The 14,061-nt window shown below is 43.4% G+C and overlaps 1 protein-coding gene across 1 annotated transcript; it reads left to right on the top strand.

Annotated features, from left to right (window-relative positions):
* Positions 1-10,073: 10,073 nt before the first annotated feature.
* LOC109154673 lies at positions 10,074-11,402 on the top strand. The gene is made up of 2 exons (XM_019302405.1): positions 10,074-10,542; positions 10,822-11,402. Exons 1-2 carry the CDS (start codon positions 10,074-10,076, stop codon positions 11,400-11,402), a joined length of 1,050 nt encoding a protein of 349 aa, XP_019157950.1.
* The last annotated feature ends 2,659 nt before the right edge of the window (positions 11,403-14,061 follow it).

The raw sequence follows: 14,061 nt of genomic DNA on the forward strand, positions 1-14,061 counted from the left end.
TGGGATGCAATTTCAAAGTTGGGGACCGATTCAAAGAAGACATGAAGATCAAATTGAATTGAGATGAAATTCAAATATTGGGAGCAAGTTTCACATGGGAATCAATTCAAGATGGGTGGGAATCAATTCAAGATGGGAGCCAAGTTGGGGACCGATTCAAAGAAGACATGAAGATCAAATTGAATTGAGATGAAATTCAAATACCATTCAAATACTTGGGAAGCAAAAAGCACCAGGAGAAGTTTGGGAGCCACCCAATTACAATGGAGAAATTCAAATTGGGTGCCAATTAAAAGCCAATATTGGGAGCCAATTACAATGGAGAAATTCAAATTGGGTGCCAATTACAAGCCAATTGAAATTGGGTGTCAATTACAAAGGAAAAATTCAAATTGGGTAGAAGTTCAAAACCAGTTTGAAGTTCAAACACCTAGACGTGAGAATGAAGAAGATGAAGATGAACTTACAGTGAAAATATTCTCACAAGGAAAAATACTAGTTTAACTAGTATGGGATTAAATTAAAGAATATTTTGAAATCCCAAAGATTCAAGGAACACTTCAGAGCTAATTAGAGAAGCCGTTCTACACCCAGATATTCCCACTCAACGTAAAACCAGAGGAAATATCAGATGAAGTTTGAGAACCCATTTACATGGAGATGAAGCTCTAACAACGGCTAGCTTATCCTTTATGACATCTTTGCAGAAGATAAGATAAGATCTCTGACAGAAAGATACAAGATTTCAAAAATGAGAGCGTCTCTTTCCAACGGACAGATTCTCATTACCAGCTAAAAAATGATGAAGATATGAAGACTTGAAGACGGGGAACTCACGAACAAGAGCGTGAAGAGCAATAGAGCGGCTAAAAAAATTTGAATCCATAAAAGGGATCGAATAGAGCAATTAAGCTTGAAAGAGCATAGAGCAAAAATCTCATTTGGTACAGAGCATACCAAAAATCTTCAAGTGAGAAGTGAGAAAAGAAAAAGAACTCAGAGAGCTTCAAAAGAGAAATATTCTGAGAGTTCTTAAACAGAGCAAAGCAGAGCAAAAATATCAAGTGCTTTACTTGATATATTCAAAGAGAGAAAACACTCAGAGCTATCAAGAGAAATCATTCCCGAGTGTTTATCTTCATCAAAGAGACCTGCGCATCATTGAAGATCATCTACAAAGTCTCAGAAGTTGGAAGCAAAGACAACACTTGTTTTGGAGCAAAACAAGAGAAGGGAGGAAAGTAGCACGGAGCTGTGAAATCCTGGATTGTCACACGGAGCTGTGAGATCCGAAGCAGCAGTGTCGGTGGCACTGGGCGTGATTGGTGTGGGCTTGGTGATCAAAGCACCAGATCACGGGATACGTTTCTACCGGAGTGTGGAAGACGGGGGGAAAGTAACGCGGAGTCGTGAAATCCTGGGATAGTAGCGCGGCGACATGAAACCCGAAGTAGTAGTGTGGTGTCACTTGGCGTGATTAGTGCGGGCTTTGTGATCAAAGCACTAGATCACGGAAATTCATTGTATCTTGGAACCAAGAAGTGGTAGATATAGTGAATTGCTCTTGGAGATAAGAGCAAGTGGAGTAGGAGGATTACACCACCTCGCGAACCACTATAATTGTCTTGTGTTCTTTACTGCTTTCTTTACTTACCGCTCTTTACATATTCGCTCTACACGAGATATACTGCTCACACAATCTCACACACACTTTATGTTTATTCATTTTCGCTGTGCACCATACACTAACAATCTAGTTAAGAGTTTTGGTTTATCTCTGGCTTAGCAATTGTTGTGCTGTGCGAAAAAGTTTGAAAGTCTATTCACCCCCCCCCCCCCCACCCCTAGACTTTCACCTTACCTCTTTTGGGACCAACAGGCTTGTTATTTCGTAACTATGAATACTGATATAATCTGCTAAGCACAAAGATTAGACATAGATCCTACATATATGACATCTAGGCTCACAACATGCTACACTACATAATTAAACATCTGCATCCATTCGTAAATGAGGTTCGCCTGTGTTGATATATGTGCATATATACTTTATAATAATTATGTGGCTATCCGAATCTGCACCCGCGTGGTATTTGCCTCTCATTTAGGTACATAAATAACTATACGATCGGTACAACTTGTGACCCTATATGCTAAATCATTATAAAATAATAAATAAAGATCATTCCATGTGTAAGACTTCTATGTTATGTATTAGTTACCCGTAAAACTTACATATTGTGTGTTGCATATTCGTGACCTTGTTATTTGGTGCATTTTGCTAGCACAATAGTTAGGCTCAAACCCAGTGAATTTATAAGTGTATGTGAATATATTTCCCATATAATACTTTCCTTATAAAACTACTATACTAATTCGGGCTCTTTACCCCAAAATGATTTCTAAGCTTCGGGGACGAAGCTTCTTGTAAGGGGGAGAGAGTGTAACACCCCGTGTTACGGCCTTTAATCCCGAATTAATTATTTAATTAATTCCATTAATAATAATTAAAAAGGATTTAATTCGATTAGAAATCCCTTTAATTAATTAATGTGGTCCACCACGGATCGTGGACCCTTGCCTAAACTAGAGTCATAAGCCTATTAGAAATAAAGAAAGTCAACATTTTACTAATAAGATCCTAATTAGGAATCCTAGGCCTACACATGTATTAGGAATAAAGAAAGTATACCTTTACTATTCAGATTATGATTAGGATTCTCTTTAATTAATTAATATGGTCCACCATGGACCATGGACCCTTATCCCTAAAACAAGTCCTTAGTCCTATGAGGAATAGAATTAATAAACCCATACCATTCAGACCCTAATTAGGACTCCTATATATATATATATATATATATATATATATATATATATATATATATATATATATATATATATATATATATATATATATATATATATATATATATATATAAGGACATAGGAGGCACCTAGAAGTCACACCACAATAGATATCACCACACAAGAATTCCCAAGGGACCCCCCACCACCAAGCCTAGGGAGATCAAAACGGATGGAAATCTTAGGGAAGAACCTTAATAGCCGAGGGATGATTAATTAAGGCTAAGAGGTAACCCATGTCTCAACAAAACCTATTTTCTTTGCTATAATCTCCTTCCTTGGCCTCCTTCTATATACGTGTGTCTTGATTGTTTCCTCTATGCTAATTGTGACATATTCTTGATGATTGATAAGATGATTTGTGTGTATTCTTGATAGTCTAGATGATCTTGATGATGAAAAGAGGTTCTTGATGTTGATGTAATGATTCTTGACAAATCTGGATATTTCTTGATGTTAAAGATAAATTGTGATTTGAATGATTTGGGAGGGATTAGAGCCCTAGGATGAATTGGGAATTTGTGTTGTAATTTTCTTGATTTATATTTGGGTGGGAATTCACATTTTCGGGTGTTGTTAATATTTAGAAGTCGTGATAGGATGAGTTATATGTGATTCTTGCTTTTGATCCGTTAATTGACTACGTGGTATCGTTAATTGCGTTTAAAAGTGTCTAAGCATGGTTTCGGGTTCCACAAAGGATCCCGGGACGAAATATTGATGAATGAGTCAGTGGGGGGTAGGGGTACCCGCCACCTACCCGCTGCCCGAAGATCACCGCCGGGAAGGCATCCGCCCGCCGGCAACCCGCTGTCGGGCAGTGATCTCCGGCGGGCAGCCGGCGGGTGATCCCTCACCCACCGGCTACCCATTGGTTCATGACCCATCCCGGGTCCCCGGCTTCCCCGTTTGATGTCCCCCATTCCCCGTGGCGTCCCAACGGACCCCGTTTATCGTGCCTGAGTCTAGTTTGATGTTTCGGGTACCGTTCGTAGGATAAGATAATCTTAGGAATTGCATGCTAGTTGAATCGGTAACCCGTTGACCTAGGTGGAAGTCATATGAACCCCTTGGGACGATTCTTAGTATGTGAATGATCTCACGTAAGCTTAATTATATGTCTCCCCCTCCCCAATGTGCTATTATGTGTTATTATGTGCTATTGGGTGTTATGTGATGCATGATTTCCCAACTCGGTTGCGATCAAGTTGGCTATACGGGCAGTTGAATGGGATGAGAACCATCCCAACTGTTAACCAGGCTGGTTAAGATCGGTCAGGTATATAAATATTATATAGTGCTGCGGTCCATTATACGGGCAGTTGGATGGGTTGAGAACACATACCAACTGTTAACCAGACCGGTTGCGATCGGTTAGGTATATAAATATTATATAGGGCTGTGGTCCACTGTTTGGCTACGTATGAGCTGCGGTCCACATGGGCCTCGGTGCTATAACCCACCGGACCTGAACGCGCCAGGACGGTGTGTAGGGCCAATAAGCCGAGGAAGGCCGTAGTCCATCGATCCGAGTAATCGGGGCGGTGTGTAGGACTACGGCTGGCTGCGACCCACCGAGTGATGGGACGACGGTGTGTAGGGCTATAGTCTCCGAGGATCTCCGCCCACCGACTGAGTATAGCTCCGCGGTGTGTCGGGCTTGATCCGCTATGGTCCACCGGCATACCCATCGGCGGTGAGGTAGGGTGCTGTGGGGCCGTGTTAATGCTATAAGCATTAACCCTCATGTTCGGGGCATGCAATTGGTCCCGTGGCGCCATCAACGATTATGTGATATGAATGATGATTGAATGATGATGTGTTTGAATTGAAAAGTGTTTTGTGACCTTAGATGCGTATTCCTTATGATGTTATCTCTACTTAACTGTTTATCATTGTTTGATGTGTTTGTCCCTACTTGTTGAGTCTATTCCCGGTTTTAAAGCTAGAGTCTCCTAAGTATATATATATCTTCCTGCTTCAAAATGGTTTTCCTATATCTATATCTATATATATACCTATATTGTATTTAAACGCATTGGAGTGGGTTACCGGCATCATTCGCTGAACAGATATATTTGGCTTTCAGGCACAGCTGATTAGTTCCCAGAGCGCGCTAGAGGAGCTTGGAGTAGATAGATAGTTTTCCTTTTTGGCCTGCGTGCCACAATGATGTATCGAGGATAATTAGTTAGTTTAGCCTGTGCATCTGAGTTTTCAAGCTCAGATGTGGCATAGCACCCCGCACCCTTGTGTTTAGTAATACTATATTTTGGGATTTAATGAGAATTTACCTTTATTATATAAGTTTTAAAAATTTCAAAATTTCGGGGTGTTACAATGCTGGTCTAGGTAAGAATCCCTTGTATACCTGCAGAGTATTATAACATCATCATCCTCAGGAAGCTTGGCAACAAAGTGGGGAGGACGATCAAGATTGACCAGGCGACAAGTCTGGTATCAAGAGGGTACTTCGCGAGGATATGCGTTGAGGTGGACATAACAAAACCTCTAATCTCAAAGTTCAAATACAAGGAGAAGGTGCGATCGGTGGCGTACAAGGGTGTAACACCCCCCAAACAAGGCCCAAAAGAAAGCCCTAACAAATGCAGATTAAACAACAAACTAGCACAGCGGAAGATAAAGCAGAAACTGGATAAAAGAAAATCCAAGTCATGGGTGTTATGCCACGTCTACCGAACCCGGTAAACGCTAAGGCAAACAATCTGCAAGTGTATACCTCTATCCCAAAACATCAGTCTAACTACATTGGCGCACAGGCCACAAAAACAGGGATAAAGGTGCTAAGCTACCAAGCTCTAGACATCGCGCTCGTCTAAACATCACCTGAAAGATACAAAGATAAACATTGGGACGACGCCCGGTCAGCGATAATGCTGGTAACCCACCAATACCATTAAGTATCATATATAAGTAGATATAAGACATAAAACCATTTTCGAAACGGAATACATAAGTATATAAGTCAAAAGCCAAGATCAATAGACAACACAAGACTCATCACTCTCAAAGATAACACCGGGAACACATCCCAAACCACAAAGGTTAACCACAACACAAAAGGGACAAGACTCACCCATGGCAACACATGCCCTTGTGACTACACACGTCACAAGAAAGAGAACTCACCACAACGGCTACACAAGCCCTCGTGACATCACCCATCACGAGTTGATATGCCTTCCTTATGCCCTGTTCCAACCTTATGGCTACCCCCAACCTTGTACCTTCATGCCAACCATTACCTCCAGGACCCCTGTACTTCTTAGTCCAACCTTTTCCCTCCTGGGACCGTCGTCCCCCACCAACAACCCGCCTACAAGACCACCAATTTCATAGTACACAAGGTACCGTACATGGCGAAACACATGCCCGGATAACACATGTTATCCCCCAATCATGTGAACCTTTCTCGAAGGAACACAACTCCATAATCACGTCACGGCCGCCACGAGGACCGCTGCAATACCTTGGTGACTAGCGTCCCATACCACTAATCATGCAATCCAGGTAAAGCCACACACGCACCACAACTCACACGAGTCAAGCAATGGATTACAACGAAGGTATGAAACCATACTCAATCAAGGAACGGGTCACAACCCAATGACAACAACGATGTATAACACAAGTTATCATCAACCAAACGGAAGGTACGAACCACACACACGCTAGTATTAAGACAATAAACTAGCATGCTTAACAACGGAGAAACTCAAGATAGTTCCGAGGAACTCACAAGACACCTCTTGGTCCAACGAAACACAATGTTGAACACTTAGCACGATTCAAGACACCAAAGTCCTACATGGATACCTACCATATAGTTCTAGACCTACGAAACATCGAGAAGATGCTCAAATAGTTCCACAAAAGAACAACGGGAAGTCAAAAGATCAAATACCGAGACAAACGAATCACGGGGAACAAATCCCGAACCAAATGCCATCGTGTACCCGCGGGTGGACCCACGGGTAGTGCCCCACCCATGGTCCCGCCCGCGGGAACATCATCTCACGAGGCCTGTACCCGCGGGTAGGCCGGCAGGTGTTGCCCCGCCCGCCGTTCCGCCCGCGGGAACATTCCTGTTCCACAATAAATCCCTTCGGGGATTTCTTCTCCAAACACAAATTCAAGTCCAAAACATGCCAAATCTCACCCAATACAACAAAATGACTTGAACCATGGAAGATGCCAAGCAATGGCACAAAAGAACCCTAAACACAAGCTCTAGATATGCAATATCACAAGATAAATGCATAAACTCTCACATTTCATAGCAAAACACAAGTAGAATCCAAGAAATCACATATAGGTAAGCAAAATAGGTTTTGTAGAGCATGGGTTACCTCTTGTAGACCAAAGACTTCACTTAACACCACTACAAGCTCCCCACAAGGCTTACTTCTCAAACCCACTTCAAGATCAACCCAAAAGTTCATAAAGATCCTACCTTTAAGAAAAAAGACAACTAAGATGGAACCAAAAAGACTAGATAAACTTAGATCTTACCCTCCTAGATGCCCAAATAGGTGAAAGGTTGAATCTTGGAAGCAAAACTTGGAATCTTGACAAGGGTCTCAACTTGGCTTGGAGAATAAGCTACACTTCTTTTCTAGAGAGAAGGTAGAGAAATTTTCTAAGAATTGTAAGAAATGAAATGAAGAAGTCTTCTAGGTTAGGTTACAATACTAACTCTTGGTGAAAAGACAAGAATAGCCTTACTAAGCTTTAGAAAGTGTAAGGAACAAGGGAACTCCCCTCAAAGCACAGGGTACAACACAACTTAAAGGTTGACTAGTCAAATACTAGTCCTTGAGTATTAAAAATCAGGATTTTAGGAATCAATTCCTCAAAAGAAATAGAATTAATTACTCAATTAATTCATGGATTGAAATGTGGATTTTTGGGGTGTCACAAAGGGCGTCCATATGGTATTCTTTGCGTGTACGTGGCGTATATGGTCATTTTCCAGAAGCCTGCCCCAAGCAGGCCACTGCAGCGCCTGAGCCAATCGTAGAAGTTGAACGTCGAGCAGATCAAGTGGGGGATGCCCCATTTGGTACCTGGATGATCGCGCCAAGGAGGCGATCACGAAATGGAGGACGACCCCAGAAATGAGTGGACGAGAGTAGCCTGAGAGGGCAGGCCATCCACGACGGAGGTCGCATATGTCTCGATACGCACCTTTGATAGAGCAGGACGGTGATATGGAAGCCAATGCGGAGGCAGGTATGGAGATACAAATTGGACAGCCAGTCGCGATTGAGCGCTCTCGAAATGAATTGGGGCAAACAAGGGAAACGCATACGCCGACACATTTCGGTGGGAGAACGCAAAGACTGAATGTCATCGCCATAGGGTGGGCTGCAGGTTGGGGTGGGGGAAACTCATGCAAGTGCTCGTCGTAGACATGGATCGGAGGCTGGTCAGTCGTCGACGGGAGTGGCTCCTGCCAGCGAGATTCTGGGTGAGAAACAGGCACCGCGAAACGAGTAGGCGTCAAAGCAGGGTGGTCGAATGGTGCAAGTTGGGGTGTCTAAGAGAGCAGCAGAGGAGGAGGAGCATGTGGTTGTTAGGGGCTCGAAGGGAGGGGAACAAATACGTACCGTCACCGTCAGTTGCAGACAATTCGACGGTGATAGCTCACCGCCTGACCTCGAGCACCTAGGAGAGCATCATTCGAATAAGCCAACATCCATGGATGAAGATGGAGATGCAGTAATGGAGATGGAGGAACTGCATGGGGAGGTCCATGGGACTGTTGGAGAGAACTGTGTTTAATTTATTTTGTTTGTTTGTGTTCAGGGGTCCTTTTCTTGTGTCTTGGTGACTGATTTTCTTACCCTTATTTTTTAATGATTGGTTTACTTTGGAACTGTTAGAGCGCTGGAGGGAGGAACTTTCAGCGTGTTTTAAAAACCCTTTTGAAAACACACAAGCCGAGTATTATTGGGTTGGTGGAATCGAAAGTGTCGGGCAACCAGGCTAATAGTATCTGCTCGAAACTTAGCTACGAAGATTGGGTCCGCGTAGAGGCGATTGGTTTCAGTGGGGGGATTTAGGTGCTTTGGAATAAGCCTATTGAAATTACTGTGGAATACACTCACCCCCAATTCATTTTGTTGCAAGTTAAAGAGAATAGCGGGGAGCCATGGACCTTCGCAGTGGTCTATGCAAGCCCGACACAACACTTACAATGATGTCTGTGGAGCAAGTTGCAGGCGACCAAAAGGAACATAAGACATCCTTGGATAGCAGCGGGAGATTTCAACGCGGTGACCTGCCTGGAAGAGACGCTGAGTTATACTGCTTACTCAGACCACCGAAGTGCTGACTTCGTGGACTGGATCCAAACGGAAGGGATGGTCGACCTTGGCTTTAGTGGGCCGCGAATGACATGGGTTAGAGGGTCGGATGCTAGCTCCAGCAAAGGGGCGAGGCTAGATAGAGCCGTTTGTGATATGGGGTGGCGCCAGAGGTTTCCGGATGCGTCGGTCCATCATCTACCTCGGGTTGCTTCAGATCACGCACCCATACTCCTTAGGACAGAGGCCAGGCACGCTGGATGGGTCAGTCCAACCATCAAACTCCAGGCCGCTTGGCTAACAAGTGATCAGTTTACTGCAGAGGTGAAACAGTCCTGGCGAATCAGTGAAGATTTAGTAAATAATATCCAACGAGTGTAACAGGATCTAATGACTTGGAATAAAGAAGTTTTTGGCAATATAGAGGTAATGAAACGGACGCTTTTGGCCCGTATCAGGGTAATCCAAAGAATAAACACTATTGCGTACCACATGGGACTCACCAAATTAGAGAGGAAATTAAACGACGAGCTAGAGACTATCTTATATCAAGAAGAATTAAAGTGGTACCAAAGACCCCGAGAAGAATGGATCGTATCGGGAGACAGAAATACGAAGTTCTATCATGCAGCCACTATGGTACGACGATCACAGAACAAAATCGTAAGCCTAAAAAATGACAATGGTGATTGGTTAAGTGATCCGGAAATGCTACAAGCACACGTACAAGAGTTTTACACTGGCCTCTTTAAGGAGGATATGGTCACGGATGTTACACGGGCTGTGAGAGGCAGATTTCCGCGTATAGAGGAGTTTGACTGGCGAACTTTTTAGCGGATAGTGACTAAAGAGAAGGTTCGCGATGCGGTCTTTGATATGAGTCCTTGGAAAGCACCCGGGCCGGATGGATTACATGCGGCCTTTTATCAAAGCACGTGGGATGTGGTGGGTGATAGTGTTCACAAGTTGGTTAGGAATGCATTTGTGTCATGGAAGCTACCCCTTGGCGTTAACGAAACCATTCTGGCCCTTATTCCAAAGATCGGGGCGCCGGAAACCATCAAGCAGTTTAGGCCAATCAGACTTTGCAACGAGTCATATAAAATTATCACCAAAACAATTACGAATAGGCTCAAGGCCATTTTGCCTAAGCTGGTAGGTCCCTTTCAGAGCTCCTTTGTCCCGGGCAGACAAATTTCAGACAACGTGATCATCTATCAGGAACTCATGCACTCGATGCGGGTCAAAAAAGGAAAAAAGGGTCTCATGGCCATTAAAATCGATTTGGAAAAGGCGTATGGCCATCTTTCGTGGAATTTTATTATTGATACGCTTTTGGATGCAGGTTTCAATGATCAATTCACGTGCATTATTATTGAGTGCGTTCGCACAACGTCAATGTCTATTACGTGGAATGGTGCTCGTCTGACCCAATTTTGACCTGGGAGGGGAATTCGACAAGGCGATGCCATGTCTCCAGATTTGTTTGTATTATGCGTAGTACGGCTGAGCCAGAGCATCGTGGAGGCAGTAAGCTCGGGAAGGTGGACAGGGGTTCAACTAGCACGTACAGGGCCAACCCTGTCACACTTATGCTTTGCTGATGACATGGTTTTATTCTCAGAAGCTTCCGTTGAGCAGTTAAGTGTAATTCAGCAGTGCCTGTCGAGGTTCTGCGAAGCATCTGGGCAGAAAATCAGCCTAAGCAAATCCCAGGTATTTTTCTCACGGAATACGAGCCCAGACGTTGCAACGGCGATCTCGGCCACCCTGAATATCCCGGTGACGACGAATCTAGGGAGGTACTTAGGGGTACCTTCTGTGCATGGCAGAGTTACTCAAGCAACTTTTTCAAGACTGCTCGACCGAGTGATGATGCGGCTTGAAGGGTGGCGCAGTAAAACCTTATCTTTTGCAAGGAGAGTTGCCATGGCCAAAACGGTTTTGAGTGCCATACCCATGTACACGATGAAAACGACGAACCTGCCTAAGGGTGTGTGTAAGAAGTTAGAAATGATCACCAGGCGTTTCATATGGAGTGGTGACGGGGAGACGCGGCGGGTTAGCCTCGTCGCTTGGGTGACTATGACGAGACCACCGGCAGACGGGAGACTAGGCCTGTGCAGAATCGAAGACGTCAACTCGGCGTTCATGGCAAAGCTTGGATGGCGGATCCTCACTGAACGTGACAGCCTATGGACCTAAGTGCTGAGGAATAAATACGGTTGCGGGGATGATAGTTGGATGGCGATGGGAAATCGGAGCGCCTCGAATGCATGGCGAGGAGTTTGTAGTGTCTTGGGAACACTGAGAAGCGGCCTAACAAGGGTGATACGCAATGGGAAGGAGACGCAATTGTAGATGGACAGATGGGTTAAGGGTCAACAACTGTATGATTACATGAAGCATCTGGTGAGTTTGCCGGAGCTATACGCCCCGGTGGCGGAGTATTGGGATAAGGAGAGGGGCTGGAGATGGGAGAAGATTGAGGACATCCTGGATGAGGCGTGGATACGGGAATTACATGCCTATTCCATAATCGATGAAGACAATGCGTGAGATGAATGGGGATGGGGTATGGAGGCAGATGGTCGATTCTCCGTTACCTCGGCGTATGCGTTGTTGCGGAAGGAGAGCAGTGCAGTAGTAGATTACGACTGGCAGAAAATCTGGAAGCTGAGACTCCCTAGTAAACTAAACCACTTTGTGTGGCTTGTGAAGCACCGGAAGCTAATGACAAACACTGAACGCATAAAGAGAGGATTCACAACTGATATGTCTTGTTCTGTTTATGCAGGTCAGCCGGAGAGCTTGGATCATCTCTTCAGATCATGCCCGGAGGTCGTTGGGTTGTGAGAGGCGTTGCTTCCATACCAAACGAGGCAAACTCTTTGAAACAAAGGTTGGAAGTCCTTGTTGTCCGCGAACCTTGGAGCTGATCCGAGGCTGGGATTCAATGAAGGTTGGCCGGAGACGTTTGGAACAGTCATTTGGTGGTGCTGGAGATGGAGGAACTTGAGGAATTTTGAGGACAAGCACATGACTACCAAGCAGAAGGTAGCGTGGATCCAAAATCGAACTTACCAGACGAGGATGTCGTTCCAATCTACACGGCCACCCAGAGCCGAAACTCGAGGGACCAGTGCAACCGGCTCTTGGACAAAACCGCCCATGGGGTGGTTGAAAATAAATGTTGATGGCTGCTGTAAGGGTGTGAATTAGAGAGCATGATGTGGAGGCATTGTACGAGACCATCTTAGGCGCTGGATTCAAGGGGCATCTCATCACATCGGTTCGTGTGCGGCTGACGCAGCAAAGGCGTGGGCTGTTCTTGTAGGGATGCGGATGGCCGCCGGGTGGTACGCAGGAAGGGTGATAATAGAAAGTGACTCATTAGCTACGATCAATTGCATCACTAACTGCATTAAATCTGGGCGGGTGAGCAATATTGTGCGTTTATGTGTGCGGGAAACAAAGAATTTCCAAGAGGTGAAGTTTGTCCACGTGGTGCGTAGCCGAAACAAAGTTGCAGACAAACTTGCGTCTAATGCCTTAGACCATGGGCTAGGGACAAGGGTCATTCAAACGCCACAGCAATCTATTGAGAACTTGCTTTGGGAAGATAGGGTGTGTGCCTGTACAAGCACCAGGGGTTCTTCTTAGTTAGCTTCTTCCGGGTTTACTCCCTCTTTGTGTAACCAAAAAAAAAAAAAAATCTATAATTATCTCACTCCTATATAACTAAACTACTGATATTTAGACATATGAGAATCATTTTTCCAAAAGGTTGAACCCCAACCCTAAGAGCCCCTCACACCCCGGCCCGACAGAGCATCATGATTCACCACTTAGATCCCAGGAATCCTATTTTGCTCTTCTGATTTCATCAATCTGTTTATTTAGCTTTTTAATTTTCTCAATTTTCAAAATCACCTGTTTTGTTAAGACTAGCTTCACGTGAGTAGTTTAGTAGCTAGTGCTTAGTACCCACTATTGGAAATTATGGAATTTTCGACCACCTGAAAGTGATCTTAAATTAAGTCGAAAGCCTTGTTCTGACCTCTTTTGGTATCCGGAAAAACCATTGTTGCTATTTCCGACCACTTTTTGTTTTCTACTTGATTTAAGATCACTTTCAGGTGGTCGAAAATTCAATAATTTCCAGCAGTGACCCCACTTCCCTGTGATTCGACTACCCATACTCCGGATACTTATATTTTTACAAATTTACTACGCTTCAAATTGGCGCGATGACTAATAATTTCAAATAAAATCATTGCATCATAAATATTCCACCCCTAAAAAATCTCATTTTTCAATTATAACATATCAACATACACGATACATAGGAAAGCCGATTTTTTATTGTAGCAAAAGTGATTACTAATCTATCTACTATATATATACTACTATATATATACTATATATATATATATATATATATATATATATATATATATATATATGTATATATACATATATAGATATACAAATATGTATATATATATATGTATGTATATATATATATATATGTACATATATGTATACATATATCTATATATGTATATATGTATACATATATGTACATATATATATATACATACATATATATATATACATATCTGTATATATATATATGTATATATATATATATATATATATATATATATATATATATGTGTGTGTGTATATATAGTGAAAGGTTCCCGTGCGGTTGTGCGGTTGATTAATGTGCGTGAGATTTGTACTCAATGTGCGTGAGTGTTGTGCTTAATGTGCCTGAGATTTGTACGTGCGTGAATGTGTAAAATGCAGCAGAAAATATGAATGTCAGCTTCTTCCCCATCCCCAATAGCCATTGCCC

Source organism: Ipomoea nil, unplaced genomic scaffold, assembly GCF_001879475.1.
Source record: "Ipomoea nil cultivar Tokyo-kokei standard unplaced genomic scaffold, Asagao_1.1 scaffold2653, whole genome shotgun sequence".
Lineage (NCBI taxonomy): Eukaryota > Viridiplantae > Streptophyta > Magnoliopsida > Solanales > Convolvulaceae > Ipomoea > Ipomoea nil.